Source organism: Octopus bimaculoides, chromosome 2 (assembly GCF_046866305.1).
Source record: "Octopus bimaculoides isolate indiv1 chromosome 2, ASM4686630v1, whole genome shotgun sequence".
Taxonomy (NCBI): Eukaryota; Metazoa; Mollusca; class Cephalopoda; order Octopoda; family Octopodidae; genus Octopus; species Octopus bimaculoides.
Genome location: NC_142929.1, coordinates 85,683,141 through 85,698,915, shown reverse-complemented (window position 1 = coordinate 85,698,915; position 15,775 = coordinate 85,683,141). Strand labels below are relative to the sequence as shown.

General features: G+C 39.4%; 1 protein-coding gene across 1 annotated transcript in view; it reads right to left on the bottom strand.

The window, feature by feature from the left end:
• The window catches only part of LOC106873771 (oxaloacetate decarboxylase, mitochondrial), an 84,436-nt gene that overhangs the window by 27,429 nt on the left and 41,232 nt on the right, over window positions 1-15,775 (bottom strand). Inside the window, exon 3 of the mRNA XM_014921270.3 lies at window positions 190-286. Within this exon, the coding sequence (XP_014776756.1) occupies window positions 190-286 (97 nt within the window). The remainder of the gene's footprint in view (window positions 1-189; window positions 287-15,775) is intronic.

Here is a 15,775-nt window from a genome sequence, read left to right as displayed (position 1 = left end):
GATCCCTCTCCAAATTATAATCCTAACAAATATGGCACATACAAAACAGCAAAAGAGAATATAACTTTACTAGCTTTATCATTTAACTAAATGTAACTGAAACGTTTTTGTAATGCCCAACACCAATATACCTGAAGTGTAAAGAATTGTAATGCTGTAGATTATCTATTGAAATGAAACTCATTTTACCTGAATTGCTTGACCTTCTAAAATAATAGAGGATGGTGGCTTCAAAAACACCACTGGCTTTGAGGGTACCTCATTTCCAAGTTCTATGGCATGATCTCTGAAGGAAAATAATATATAATCACATTAAGAGATATTAATACCACGAGAAGTATGATAATCTATTATATTTTGCAATTTTTTTTCTCAGAAATATTTCTTCTGTCTTGAGCTCTGAAAAACCTTTTTCAGTCTGCAAAACTCCTCTCGATACCAGAGAAGCAACATCCATAAATTAATTTTCGCTATTTTCATTTAAAAAAAAAAATTGTTTTTTTGTTTAAATTTAAGATCAGTTTCTTCTCAAGGTACATAGAGTTATATTTTTAGTTTTATTATCTAAACTAGCAATTCATTCAATCTGGTATACTATTAATACTTATTTTTACAAAGGTCACTGAAGGCTGATCTCTTGCTGTAGTCAAAAAGACCCATCAACCACAGCAGAATTGATACTGGTGCTGATGTCTCATAAAAAGCACTGGTGATGATGCCATATAAAAAGCACTGGTGCTGGTGCCACATTAAAAGCACCCAATACACTCTACAAAGTGGCTGGTATTAAGAAGGGCATCCAGCCACAGAAACTGAGTCTGAACAGACAATGTAGCCTGGTGCTGTCTCCTACATTTCCAGCTCCTGTCAAACGATACAACCATGCCAGCATGGAAAACTTATATTAAATGATGATGTTGTTCTTTGGTTTGCCTACTACCATCCTCAATACTAAGGGTTGGGGACTATAGATGTATGCACTATCTCCCTTCATCACTTCCTGCCTCTGGCTGCGGTTGTGCATTCAGCCAGAGTTTTCCAGTCCATTTTCTTATGCCAGCCAGTCATTGTTTTTTCAATCTTTCCCACCCTTCTGCATTTCCCATTGACTCTACCGTCTAGATTGTGGGTGCCAAGGTTCTGCAGTGTTCTCTTCTTTTCAGTTTCCCAAAACTTTTTTTGTTCCCATTTTCTTAAGTACTGACTTGTTTGTTCAATAGTCAGCTCAGCTGAACCTCAGTACTCTTCAGTAGCATGTGGTTTCAAATGTTTTGAATTTGGCAGTGTTGTTTGCTCTTAGGGTCGAAGTTTTACATCCATACCATGTAACAGGCCTAACTAATATCTACAGAAGCTTTAATTTGAGGTTCTTGTTAAGAGTTCTATCTTTCCATATTGTATTGATTGATATTAAAGCTGATCTCACTGTTCTGGGTGTTCAAGCAACTATAGCTAAACAGATAAGTCTTTTTATTTGCTTTTCATTATAGACTGCTGATTTATAAATTATTTGATAGGCCAAAAATAATTCAATCCTTTCTAATTTTTGCAGCTTCCCTAGAGTTCAAAGAATAATACAACATGCCCCTGTATGCAAACATCTCAACCCTTTCATGTGGCTCTATAATATAGACTGATGCCTTATCCGTTATTTCAAATGCACAGGCAAAAAGTAACAAATATCAATTTTATATCTGAGACATAATATTTACATTATCTGTAAATCAATATGTTTAAAAAAATTGGATTTTCTGTTTTGATACTTTTCCAGTTTCAGTGTAGCAGCCAATCTTACACATCTCTCATTTATTAAAATGAGTATCTTGTGATTTCAATCCTGTATATTACAAAACCTTTCCCACAACAAAAATACAAAATTCCTATGACTGGAAACTTGGTCAGATACAGAAATTTCACCCAGTATTATATGTCAGACATTATATACCAGCATATTTGGGTTACTGGACATGTGTGTTGCTCCTACGCTATATTGGTGCCATGGTTCTGTTCAAATAGAGATGTAAAAGTTATTCAATAATAACCTCTTGACCCTATCAGCTCTGAGCACAGAGGCATAACTAGTGTTAGCCCTATGAGCTCCACACCCACAACACATGAAACTACAGATCTTTCAAATAAAAAGAGATTGACTGAAAACTATTGAAAGGAAATATAAAATTGATATTATCAGGAATAGGCAGTTCCCATGCCAGTGAAACGTAAAAAGCACCATTCGAGCATGATTGTTGCTCGCGTCACCTGACTGTCTCCTGTGCCGGTGGCATGTAAAAGCACCCACTACACTCTTAGAGTGATTGGCATTAGGAAGGGCATCCAGCTGTAGAAACTTTTGGCAGATCAGATTGGAGCCTGGTGCAGCCTTCTGGCTCTCCAGCCCTCAGTCAAACTGTCCAACCCATGCCAGCATGGAAAGCGGACGTTAAACGACAACGATGATGATGATGATGATTTATGTTAACTTATATATGTCCCTTTACTAATTATCTCCCCCTTAATTTTGATATCCCTAAACTGAACAATTACCTATATATATAGGTAATATATAGGACACTTCTGGAAAAAACAAAAAGAAAAGCCGTTAGTAAACAGTTTGTAGCAGAGATTCCATCTAAGAATATCTGAAGAAAGAATTATATTCCAAAATATCATCGGATAACTAAATTTCAACAAGTATATAGTCCATTTTTTGTATTATAGTGCATTGTTGTACCATTCAAAACTGTTTATACAAACAATACACAATGTTTCAAGTGAACTACAATACTCTCTTATCTATATATATAAAAATGAGAATGTGTGTCTGTGTGTCTGTGTGTATGTTTCCCTAAAACTCGAGAACTACACAACCAATTTCATTCAAATTTTACACATGCCTTACTTAGGGTCCCATCTTTGCCTCCACTGATTCACTTGCAAAGTGTTGAGTAAAATTATTTCGTTGCAGACCTCCTTTCAGTCTTTTTATTATCACTGAGTCACACATAGTCCCCAGTTGGTAACATTGATTTCAAGGCCTTCTCAGATGAGTGACTGGTTGTTCTAAGACATTTATTGATTGTAAATTTTTTCTGCAGTTACCTATCAGTATAGTGGTCATTTGCAAACTCCAGAGGCAACACTTTCATTTCCCTTTACTCCAAGCGTCACACATTGTTATTTCAATTGGGTCATGCCCTTCCAATTGCTATAGATCCGTAATGCATCTTACAGCTGTGTCTGTCATCTGTATGGTGAGGAATCCTACATTGGGGAGTAATAACGACTATGCTCGGGTAGCTGACTGATTATCGTGATCATTCGTCTTTTGGTTTCCTGTAGCTTTACTCTCTTTTACAAACCCAGTGAGCATACATATATTTCCTATTTCAAAGAAATTCAAACAATACACATTACACCCAAGTTAAAAAGAGTCCCAACAATTCAACTTCTCTGGTTGACATTAACACACCCACCCCCAATAGGGGCCTTAACTCCTACATTTTTCAGCTCCAAGAGCTCCATTCTTCATGAGCAAAATCCTTTTTACAGATTCCATAACACTAGAATTTTTGAATATGCGCATAAATATCAGATATATAAAGATGAGAATATGTGTCTGTGTGAATCCATAAAACTCGAGAACTACACAACCAATTTCATTTGAAATTAACACATGCCTTACTTAGGGTCCATGTAGTGTCTTAGGCCAAAACAATTTTTTTAACTTCTTGCATAGTTCGAGCCCACACTAATATCATATCTCCTCCACTATTTCAGTATTACATGTCAAAAGTGAAACAATAACATCACTCTACTGTAATGTCAGATATTTTCACTTTCACACTGAAACTATTTCAGTATTACATCTCAAAAGTGAAACAATAACATGCCGCTACTGTAATTTCAAATACTTTCACTTTAATACTTTCAATTTCATACTGAAACTATTAAAGTGAAACTATACTCTCACATATATACAGGTATACTATAAGACCCAAGTTAAAAACATTCCCAGAAATTCAACTTCTCTGGTTGACATTAACACACCCACGCCCAATAGGGGCCTTCATTCCCACATTTTAGAGCTCCATGAGCTCCATTTTTCAGGAGCAAAATCCTTTTTACAGATTCCAGAAGACTGAAATTTTGGAATATGTGCATAAAGATTAATAGTATGGGATACATGTCTCATGATTAGAATTTTTTTAGGGTGTGTAAAGAGGGAAAGAACCCTCATGTGCAATTTTGCTGAAATTCGAATCATATCTATTCCAGTTCCTTACAGGAAATATAAGAGAAAAGTCTCATCCTTCAATTGCATGTAACACGGGCAACGCCAGGTATCTCTGCTAGTATATATATATATATATATATATATATATATATATATATATATATATATATATATATATGCGAATTTCAGAAGATGATCAGATAAGAAATTTTATCTTTTCAACCTCGTTCATGTACTCCTGTTTCTGCGTAGATCATAATCACCCCCCACCCCTGCATTCGTTCTTTATTATCTATCTATTTCCTTAACATGTAAACATAGTTCCGATAGTTTCGTCTTCTTTGTTCATGCATATCCGTTAATCGACATATTTTATTTATTTTATTCAAGCTTATCATTTCGTTTATTCATTCTCTCTAAATTTGTCTACCATAGTATACAAGTGCAGAAGATGCTCTCGTCTAAACTTGCTGGCTCGCGGTATGCCTGCCCTCCCCTTCACCTTTATCGGAAGTTCCTGTCCTCTGTCATCCTTGGTTGTCTCCCACGAACATTTCTAAGGGCCTAACGCCATCCCCACCCCTACCCAGGGTTTATCGATCATATAGCACATTAAAATGGTGTAGTGTATGTAGGTTGTAGGCTATTGTTTGTTTATGAATTCTGCCAAATGCAAGCTTTCTTTTCAGGTACATGACACTACTGTCCCTTATCCCAGGGTCTCGTAGACCCACACATTCCACACCCTCACAGTTGGCACACTGAAAGGTAGGTCTGGTGAGATTGTTGAGATACTTGAACGGAGACACGTAGATTTGTGCTGCATCCAAGAAGTAAGGTGGAGAGGAAGTTCCGCTAGGTTCCTCACAGGCAAAAGATTTTCTGGGCAGGGAACACTGACGGGTTCGGGGGCGTGGGTATACTTCTTGTGGAGAAATGGATTGATAAGGTAATCAAGGTAGTCAGAGTATGTGAAAGAGTACTTAGGATTAGATTAGTGCTTCACCATAGGTTAGCTACCGTTATCTTGGCCTATGCCCCTCAACCGGGGCTACTAGATGGGCAGAAAGACCAATTTTATGACACCCTATTACAGACTACCTCGTTGACAAATGAGAGGGACTTTCTCTTTGTGGCTGGTGATTCCAATGGACATGTTGGACAACATGCAGGGGAATTCTATGGTGTACATGGAGGGTATGGCTTTGGTTCCCGCAATGAGGAGGGAACCAGACTGCTGGAGTTCTGTGATGCAAATGATCTTATGATTTGCAATACCAACTTCAGGAAACCCGCCTGTCACCTACCGTTCTGGCAGACATACTAGTCAAATTGACTACATCCTCGCCAGAAAAAGGGAAAGAGGGCTGCTTATAACTGCCAAAACCTTCCCAAATCAGGGCTAAATGGATGCTAAGAAGTAGACCAGTCTGGGGGAGAAGAGTCTGGAAGCTTAAAGATTCGGCAAATAGACAGAGATTTAGAGACGTATTACTCGAAGCCTTCAATGAAATAGAAGGGGATACAGTATCACATAATGTGGAAGACAACTGGAAGTTTCTACGGGACAACCTGCTGAGAGCCACTGACCAGATCTGTGGATGGTGTAAAGTCCCCTCTCGACCCAAGGTAACGTGGTGGTGGAACAATGTTGTTGACAGGGCTATTAGACAAAAGAAACAGGCTTGGAAGGACTGGAAGAATAGAGGTAGCAGGGAAGTGTATCAGACTGCCACAAGGGAAGCTAGGAGACAGATTTATTTAGCCAGAGGGGAAGCAGATAAGAACAATTTGCCAGTGTTCTGTGCCGTGAGGACCAAAGACTTGAAGTATTTCGTGTTGCAAGACTGTGTGAGAGAGAATCGTGATGTCGTGGGAGAAAAATGTGTTCGCATGGATGATGGTACACTTGCACTAAACGAGGCTGCAAAGAGAGAAGTTTGGAGATGCCACTATGAAAGTTTACTCAATAAAGAGAATGAATGGGAGAAAGAGAGTCTACCGAATGTCGACTCAACAGAGGGACCAGCTATCCTACTTGACAGTACCTTGGTAGATAAAGCAATCAAGAGTATGAAGACAGGGAAAGCCCCCAGCCCATCAGGAATCACTGCAGAGATGCTCAAAATATCTGGTAGTGTTGGCTACAGCCTAGTCACCCATGTAATTAACCAGGTGATACACGAAGGAGTCATACCCAATGACTGGTGTAGCAACACCATAGTCAAATGCTACAAAGGTAAAGATGACGCTTTAGATACAAATAATTACAGAGGTATCAAGTTGTTGGATCAGGTAATGGAGGTCATGGAGAGGGTCATAACCCAACTAATTAGGGAGAAAGTCAGTTTAGATGAGATGCAGTTTGGGTTTGAGCCATGAAAAAGCACCACTGATGCTATATTTCTGGTAAGACTGCTGCAGGAAAAATACCTAGCCAAAGATAAACCTCTATACCTGGATTTTGTTGACATGGAGAAAGCCTTTGACAGGGTCCCCCAATCCCTTATCTGGTGGTCAATGAGGAAACTAGGGAGAGATGAATGGTTAGTGAGAGGTGTGCGAGCCATGTACAGGGATGCTGTCAGTAAGATGAGGATTAGCAATGAGTACAGAATTCCGGGTAGAGGTAGGGGTCCACCAAGGTTCAGTCATCAGCCCTCTCCCATTTATTATAGTCCTCCAGACAATAACAGAGGAATTCAAGACAAGATGCCCCTGAGAGCTCCTCTATGCTGACGACCTTGCTGAGTCACTATCAGAACTAGAGGAGAAATTTCAGGTATGGAAGCAAGGATTAGAATCGAAGGGCCTTAGAGTCAACCTAGCTAAAACCAAAGTCCTAATAAGTAGGAAGGTAGACAAACTACAAACCCCTTCAGGTAGATGGCCCAGTTAGATCTGTAGAAAAGGCATACATAGAAACTCTATAAGATGTACTCAGTGTAAGCTATGGACACATAAGAGGTGCAGCAATATCAAAAGAAGGCTAACTAGCAAGATAGTTTTTGTATATGGCAGATGTTCAGGAGCAATAAACACTGAAAATGTGCAGAACACAACTTCTGCAACATTCCAGGGAGAAAAACTAGAAGTAGTTGATAGTTTCTGTTACCTAGGTGACCAAGTCAGTAGCGGAGAGGGTGCACTGAAAGTGTAGCTGCTAGAATAAGAATAGCCTAGGCAAAGTTCAGTGAGCTCTTACCGCTTCTGGTGACAAAGGGCCTCTCGCTCAGAGTAAAAGGCAGACTGTATGACGTATGTGTACGAACAGCCATGCTACATGGCAGTGAAACAAGGGCCGTGACTCCTGAGGACATGTGTAAGCTCACAAAGAATGAAGCCAGTATGCCCCAATGGATGTGTATTGTCAGTGTGCATACTCAACAGAGTGTAAGTACCTTGAGAGAAAAGTTGGACCTAAGAAGCATCAGTTGTGGTGTGCAAGAGAGACGATTGCGCTGGTATGGACATGTGGCAAGAATGGATGAGGATAGCTGTGTGAAAAAGTGCCACGCCCTAGCAGTTGAGGGAACCTGTAGAAGAGGCAGACCCAGGAAGACCTGGGATGAGGTGGTGAAGCATGACCTTTGAACATTAGGCCTCACTGAGGCAATGACTACTGACCGAGACATTTGGAAATATGCTGTGAGTGAGAAGACCCGGCAAGACAAGTGTGACCATAACCTGTGACCTTTACCAGGGGTGTAGCCAGCCCACTTATGCGTACCTTTCCTTCTTTGGACACAAAACCCTGCTTGCGAAGACCTGTTGAGGCAAGTGAAATCGAAATTGAACCAAATTCGACGACTGGCACCCATGCCAACCTTCCTTCATTGGACACTAAACTCTGCTTGCGAAGACCTGTTGTGGCAAGTGAAATCGAAACTGAACCAAATTCGATGACTGGCACTCGTGCGAGTGGAGCGCTAACAGCACCATCCGAGCGGGATCACTGCCAGAGCAGCCATCCGGCTTCCATGCCAGTGGCACGTAAAAAGCACCATTTGAGTGTGATCATTACTAGTGTCGCCTTACTGGCACTTGTGCCAGTGGAATGTGAACAAAACATTCAAGTGAAGTCGTTGCCAGTGCCACTGGACTGACCCCTGTGCAGGTGGCACGTAAAAAACACCATTTGAGCGTGGCAGTTGCCAGTACCACCAGACTGGCCCTCATGCTGGTGGCACGTGAAAGCACCCACTACACTCTTGGAGTGGTTGGCGTTAGGAAGGGCATCCAGCTGTAGAAACTCTGCCAGATTAGATTGGAGCCTGGTGCAGCCATTTGGTTCGCCAGTCCTCAGTTAAATCGTCCAACCCGTGCTAACATGTAAAGCGGATGTTAAACAATGATGATGATATATGTGAGTAGATTTGGTTTTTTGGTAGATGGAAACTGAAAGAGCACCTCAGTATATATGTATATATTCTTTTACTTCTTTCAGTCATTTGACTGCAGCCATGCTGGAGCACTGCTTTTTATCGAACAAATCAACCCCAGGACTTATTCTTTGTAAGCCTAGTACTTCTTCTATCGGTTTCTTTTGCTGAACTGCTAAGTTATGGGGATGTAAACACACCAACATCAGTTGTCAAGCAATGGTAGGGGGGGGGCAAATATAGACACACAAACATATATATGTATGTATCTATGTATGCTTACATATAAAGACCCCCTTCGGTCATGAATGACCATGGAATTGCACTCAGAGAGTTACCTGCCAAGGTACAAGTCCAGGTAAGGGTGTCACCCATGCATACCAGCCTCTCCTCTCCATGCCATTAATGTCATCCAAGGAAAAGGCAGACACTGATACAACTTGGCACCAGTGATGTTGCAACTCATTTCTACAGCTGAATGAACTGGAGCAACATGAAATAAAGTGTCTTGCTCAAGACCACAACACATCCTGGTCTGGGAATTGAACTCACTACCTCATGATTGTGAGTGCAATGCTCTAACCACTGAGCCATGCATATGCATATATATATATATATATATATATATATATATATATATATATATATATATATATATATATATATATATATATATATATATATATATATATATATATATATATATATATATATATATATATATATATATATATATATATATATATATATATATATATATATATATATATATATATATATATACTCCTTCCCTAAAAATGGAGTGTACAGCAAAATATTCAACCATTACACTATAAAACTATCCTATGAAAATTCATCAAACTTAGAGCACCATATTCATAGGATTAACAACCGTTAACTAAGCCGAAGATTAGTCAGCATTCAAAATAACCTTCTCGACATCAACCTAAAGAGATTGTTTATAACTCGAATTATACCACCAACCAACAGAGCAATAATTACAATAACCATGATAGCCATCCAACAAATAAAACCACCAACAATTCAAATAGTAAACTGAGAACACCTACAAATAGCGATAATAAAACAATAATATTGACAACCAACATACCGAACAGAACCAATCCCTCCAGCACTCAATGTACACAAGCCAACAAAATCAAACAGTTATGCTCATGCAGAGATAGATCCAATTGTCCTTTGGATAACCAATGTATGACTAAGAAGTGGTATACAAGTGCACTATAAACACTAGAGGAGGCCCCTACGCATATATCGGTGCATCAACCGATTTTTACAAAAATCAATACTGCAACCACATCACCAGCTTTCGAAATATCCTTAAATAACATGTAACATTGCTGGCCGATTTTATCTGGAGACTTAAGGAAGCGAAGACAAAATACGACCTTACATGGTCCATACTTAGACACGCATGTCCCTATAACACTATATCCCAGAAATGCCAGTTATGCTCCAAGGAGTCACTCTTGAGAATGTTAACAAAGGTGCGCATTATGAATAAATTCATTGAACAAATACCCAGACATCTACACACAGCTAAACACACATTCAAATATTTCAATCCCAACCATACATAACTTGATGTATACATGGCACCCACAACTCTAAATACACCTGAACTTGAGGAGCTATATTCGAATAACTTGTATTTGACATTTGATCTCGCAATCTATATCCATATATGTATATGTATATATATATACATGTATATATGTGTGTGTGTGTGTATGTACGTGTGTATATGCATATGTGTACAAGTATGTGTGTGTGTGCGTGTGCATATGTACATATATATATAGATATATGTCTACATTCATCTGTGCACATTTGCATTTTTGTAGGTGTATGTATATTAGTGTGAATATGTGTATACATGTATGCAGGCATATGTTTATATGTGTATATGCATACATATATATATGTATATATATATATGTATGTATATGTATATATATATAGATATACATATATACATACGTATATATATTTACTTATGTGTATATGCTAGTGTATTAACGTGTATGTGTGTGTGTCAAGCTTTGCACAGACGTGTGTATCATTAGATGCCAGGCTTGTTTATGTTTAAACTAGAACCACCAGCAGAGTATCTCTGACACAGTTCTATTAATTTCACATACTCAGTAGTATTTTAGCCCTTCACAATGTCCATAAGGTACAGAAGATGGTTTTAGTGTTAGAAAGCATAAACATAAAACATCATGAGTACTCTGGATTTAGGGTTTCTAATGAAAAGAAATTGATCCATAAATTGGTAGAGTATACTAGGTTTATGGTGAAGGAGCATGGCCCAGTGTTTAAAGCATTGGGCTCACAATCATGAGGTAGTGAGTTCAATTCCCAGACCAGGCTGTGTGTTGTGTTCTTCAGTAAGGCACTTTATTTCATGTTGCTCCAGGTCACTCATCTGTAGAAATGAGTTGCAATGTCACTGGTGCTAAACTGTATTGGCATTTGCCTTTCCCCTGGATAACACCAGTGGCATGGAGAGGGGAGGCTGGTATGCATGGGCAACTGCTGGTCTTCCATAGACAAACCTTCCTTAGATTTGTGCCTCAGAGGGTAACTTTCTAGGTGCAATTCTATGGTCATTCATGACTGAAAAGGATCTTTACCCTTTACTAGGCTTATGACTAACCCAGAGTGTCAGCCAGTAATCAAAGTAACTACAGAGACAAACCTAGAGGAATGGATGAAAAGGGATAATGATATGCCTGTTATTTATCAACCAACTGATCAAGGAATTGTGAAGATGGTTCAGGAAGTGAGAAAAAAAAAATCAAGATGAACACAGAGACAGTGCAGAGGATAAAGTAGAAGTGGAAGAAAGAATGAAAACTTCTTCAGCAATTGGATCCAAGCACTGCAGCACTAATGGAAGAAGTGTGTGGATCACAAGGGGGACTATGTTGAAAAATAAACCTCATTTGGTCACATTCCATGAGAGTATCTTGGTTAGCCTATGAACTTTTCTGCCAACCTTTGTGCAAACACACACACACACACACACATATATACATACATACATACAGCCAGCCACCTAATCTGGTGGGAATATAAGCCCAGTTGATTACCTCCTTCTCGGGCGACAAGGACAACTGTAAGTTCCTGCAAGACAATTTACTGGGTGCTGATGATCAAATCTGTGGCTGGTGCAAAGTCTTTGCTAGACCAAGGGTGACATGGTGGTGGAACGAGGAGGTGGACAGCGCTATAAAAGCAAACAGACAGGCATGGAAAACTGGAAAAACAGTGGAAGCAGAGCATTATATCAGGGAGCCAGAAGGAAGGTTTATATAATAAAAGGAATAGCAGAAGATAAGAAGTTTGCCAAAGTTCTACAGCATGAGGATCAGAGGCATGAGATGTGCAGGATTGCAAAACAGTGTATCAGAGAGAATAGAGATGTGATAGGTGAGAAATGCGTGCAAATGGATAACGGTGTGCTTGTACTCAGTGACTCAGAGAAGAAAGATGTGTGGAGATGCCATTATGAAAGGTTATTAACAGTGGAGAATGATTGGGAGAAGGAGAGTCTTTCAAATATTGAACCAATTGAGGGACCAGCCATCAGAGTGGATAGCAGTATAATAGATAAGGCAATTAGGAAAATGAAGACTGGACCATCGGGTATCACAGCTGAGATGATTAAAATATCAGCCAGTGTAGAATACAGCCTTGTCACTTGCATAGTTAATCAGGTTATTCAGGAAGTCGTTATCCCCAAAGACTGGTGTAGTAGTAGTATTATAGTTACCTGTTACAAGGTAAAGGTATTGCCTTAGATAGAAACAACTACAGAGATATTAAACTGCTGGACCAGGTCATGAAAATTACAGAGAGTTATATCTCAATTGATTAGAAATAGGATTAAACTAGATAAGATGCAGTTTGGTTTTGTTCCTGGTAAAAGTACCACAGATGCCATCTTCCTAGTGAGACAGTTGCAAGAAAAGTATTTGGCCAAAAGTAAACCACTATACTTAGCCTTTGTCAATCTGGAGAAAGGTTTTGACAGGATTCCCTGCTCCCATCTGGTGGTCTCTCAGGAAGCTAGGAATAGAGGAGTGGCTTGTTAAAGCCATACAAGCCATGTACAGCAATGCTGTCAGTAAGGTGAGAGCTGGCCTTGTAAACAGTGATGATTTTAGGGCACAAGCTGGAGTTCACCAGGAATCAGTTCTTAATCCACTCTTATTCATCATAGTTCTCCAGGCCATAACAGAGGAATTTGCAACTGGATACCCATGGGAACTGCTATATGCTGATGACCTTGCTCTTATTACAGAATCTGAAATCAAAGGGCATAAAAGTTAACTTAGCAAAGACTAAATTTTTTGTTAGGAAGAAAGCAAATAATACTCTCTTTCTGTCAGGAAAATGGCTCTGCTCAATATGTAGGAAAGAAATGGGAAGTAATTCCATATGCTGCACCAAGTGTAAGCTATGGACATATCAGTGATGCAATGCAATTGCCGGTAGGTTAACAGATAAGGTCACTTTCATGTATGGCTGATGTGTAGGAACAATAAGCAATAAGAACATGAGGGACTTAGACTCTATCAAATTCCCAGGTGGCTCTTTTGAGGTTGTAGATAGTTTCTGTTACTTAAGTGACCAAATGAGCAATGGTGGAGGATGCTCTGAAATTATTTTTTCTAAAATAAGAATAGGATAGAGGAAGTTCAGAAAGCTATTACCTCTGTTGGCAACAAAAGAACTCTCTCTCAGAGTGAAAGGTAGATTGCATGATGCTTGTGTGCAAACAGCTATACTCCATGGTAGTGAGACATGGGTTCTGAATGCAGAGGACATGTGCAGACTGGAGAAAAATGAAGTATGCACTGTTGGATGTGCAACATCAATGTGTATAACTAACAAAGCACAACTGTGTTGAAAGAAAAGTTAAGCAGAAGAGGGATTAAATGTGGCATGCAGGAGAGGAGAATGCGTGGGTTTGGACAAGTGATGCATATGAGTAAAGACAGCTGTATAGAGAAGCACCTGTCATTGAAGTGGATGACATCTGTGGAAGAGGGAGACTCAGGAAGACATGAGATGAAGTGGTGAGGACCGATCTGAGGATGTTAGGGCACATGGCGGAAATGACAATGAACTGAGATGTTTGGCAAAATGAAGTTCTAGAGAAGACCCGCCCACGTCAGTGAAACTGAGTGCAAGAAGCATTGTGTACCAACCACATTTAACAACAAACTTTTCACACACCCTACCCTAAGAAACCAAACTACATCTCTTCTAAGCTGCATCTTTTTCCTCACATTTTCTCTTCATAAACTATGATTACCTTCCAATCCCTTTCCCTGCATTGCTCCCTGTATCACTGCTTTAACCCACCCATTTTTATACTTAGGTTTTTACCAGTCACTGCAATCCCCACTTCTTACTTGTACCTTCTAGGCAATACCCGAAAGTGCATATGATGACCTCAGTACTGCTCTCTTCCTTACTCTACCATCACATCTAAGCTTTGATCCTTGTTACTTGTGAATATACCCTGGCACTTCACCATCTCTCTCCTGCTCTCTTTTGTATTTTTGCTGTTTCCCACTCTCCCTCTCTTTCCCTCAAGCTGGGTAGCCATGTATCTCCTCTACAGCAGCACACCTATTTCTGCCCTCCTCTTGATCACTCTCTCTATTCTTTTTTTGCTTTTCCTTCTGACAAGGTATCTCCTTTAGATCAGCACACTTGTTTCTGTCTTTCATGTACCTCTCTTCCTCTCTCTCTCTCTCTCTCACTGGGTAACCGTATACCTCTTCTATAGCAAGATACCGGTTTCTGCCTCTCTATTTCTCTGTCACACTCTAACTTTTCATCATTTTACACCACATCACCTCCTCCAATGCCCCCCGTTCCATTATAACAAGACACCTGTTTCTGCCTCTCTGTCACATTCTAACTTTTCGTCCTCTGACACAAGTCCCCTCCTCAAATGCCTCTCTGCCCCTCTCGTAATTCCTTGTCTTACAAATATCTTGATGACCCTGCCAGTACTGGTGCCATATTAAAAGCATGTATACTGTCAAGTGATTGGCATTTGGAAGGGCATCCAGATGTAAAAATCATGCCAAAACTAACTCGCCTGTGCTAGTACCACATAAAAAGCAGAGTCCACTCTGTAGAGAGGTTGGTGTTAGGAAGGGCATTCAGCAGTAAAAACCCTGCCAAAACAGACACAGTAGCCTGGGGTAGTCATCTACCTGGCTGGCTCCTGTCAACCATCCTACCCATGCATGCATGGAAGACAGACATTAAACAATGATGATGATAAATATGTATGTATACATATTTTAGTTACATAGGATTTGTAAAGAATTGACGCACATCAACAAGTAGTATGGCACTGATTGGCTAGGCAGAATCATGCAAAGCTGACAGTGAAGTAATCCATTATCTGCATAGAAAGCAACGATGAAGACCACACACTGTTGTTGGGTAATATGCAATCTTGATTGTTTAAAAATAATTTAATGATTGGTGTATTCAAACCCATGTTGTACCAAGAAATAGCAACAAAGAAATTAAAGGATTTGAAATTTTACAACAATTGTTTTGCTAAGAATCTTTATTTAATGTAATATATTTTGGATTCAAAGATAACTGTAACGATAAATGTTTTTGTGTTGTGTAGTTGATGTGTCACCAATTGTAACAATAAGTATTATTTACCAATTGTAACAGGTTATAAGATGAATGATGAAGAGTGATCGAAATTTTTATATAAATATTTATTTACCGTTACGTTAATAAATGCCATACCACGACGAGTAGGTTAGTGTAATAGTATAACAGTTTGTACGTAAAACATGCAAGGTAAAGAAAGTTGATTTCAGCCTGTATATGTATGTACACTTTCTCATAGTAGTATATATATAGATAAAGATAGGGTAATGTTACCGAGAAAAGGATGCGAGCTAGTGATAGTTATAGAGTCGAGGAAAGTTGTGTCTCATAGTTGGCTGGTTGTAAACTTCTTTCTCCCTTTGATCGTTTTGTCTTTAGGTCGCTGCCTGCTTGTGACTATATCTGTAGATGACCGTTTCCTAACTAATTGAGTTGTCACTAGTTACTTCGCTCTGTGTCCCCACGTGACTAC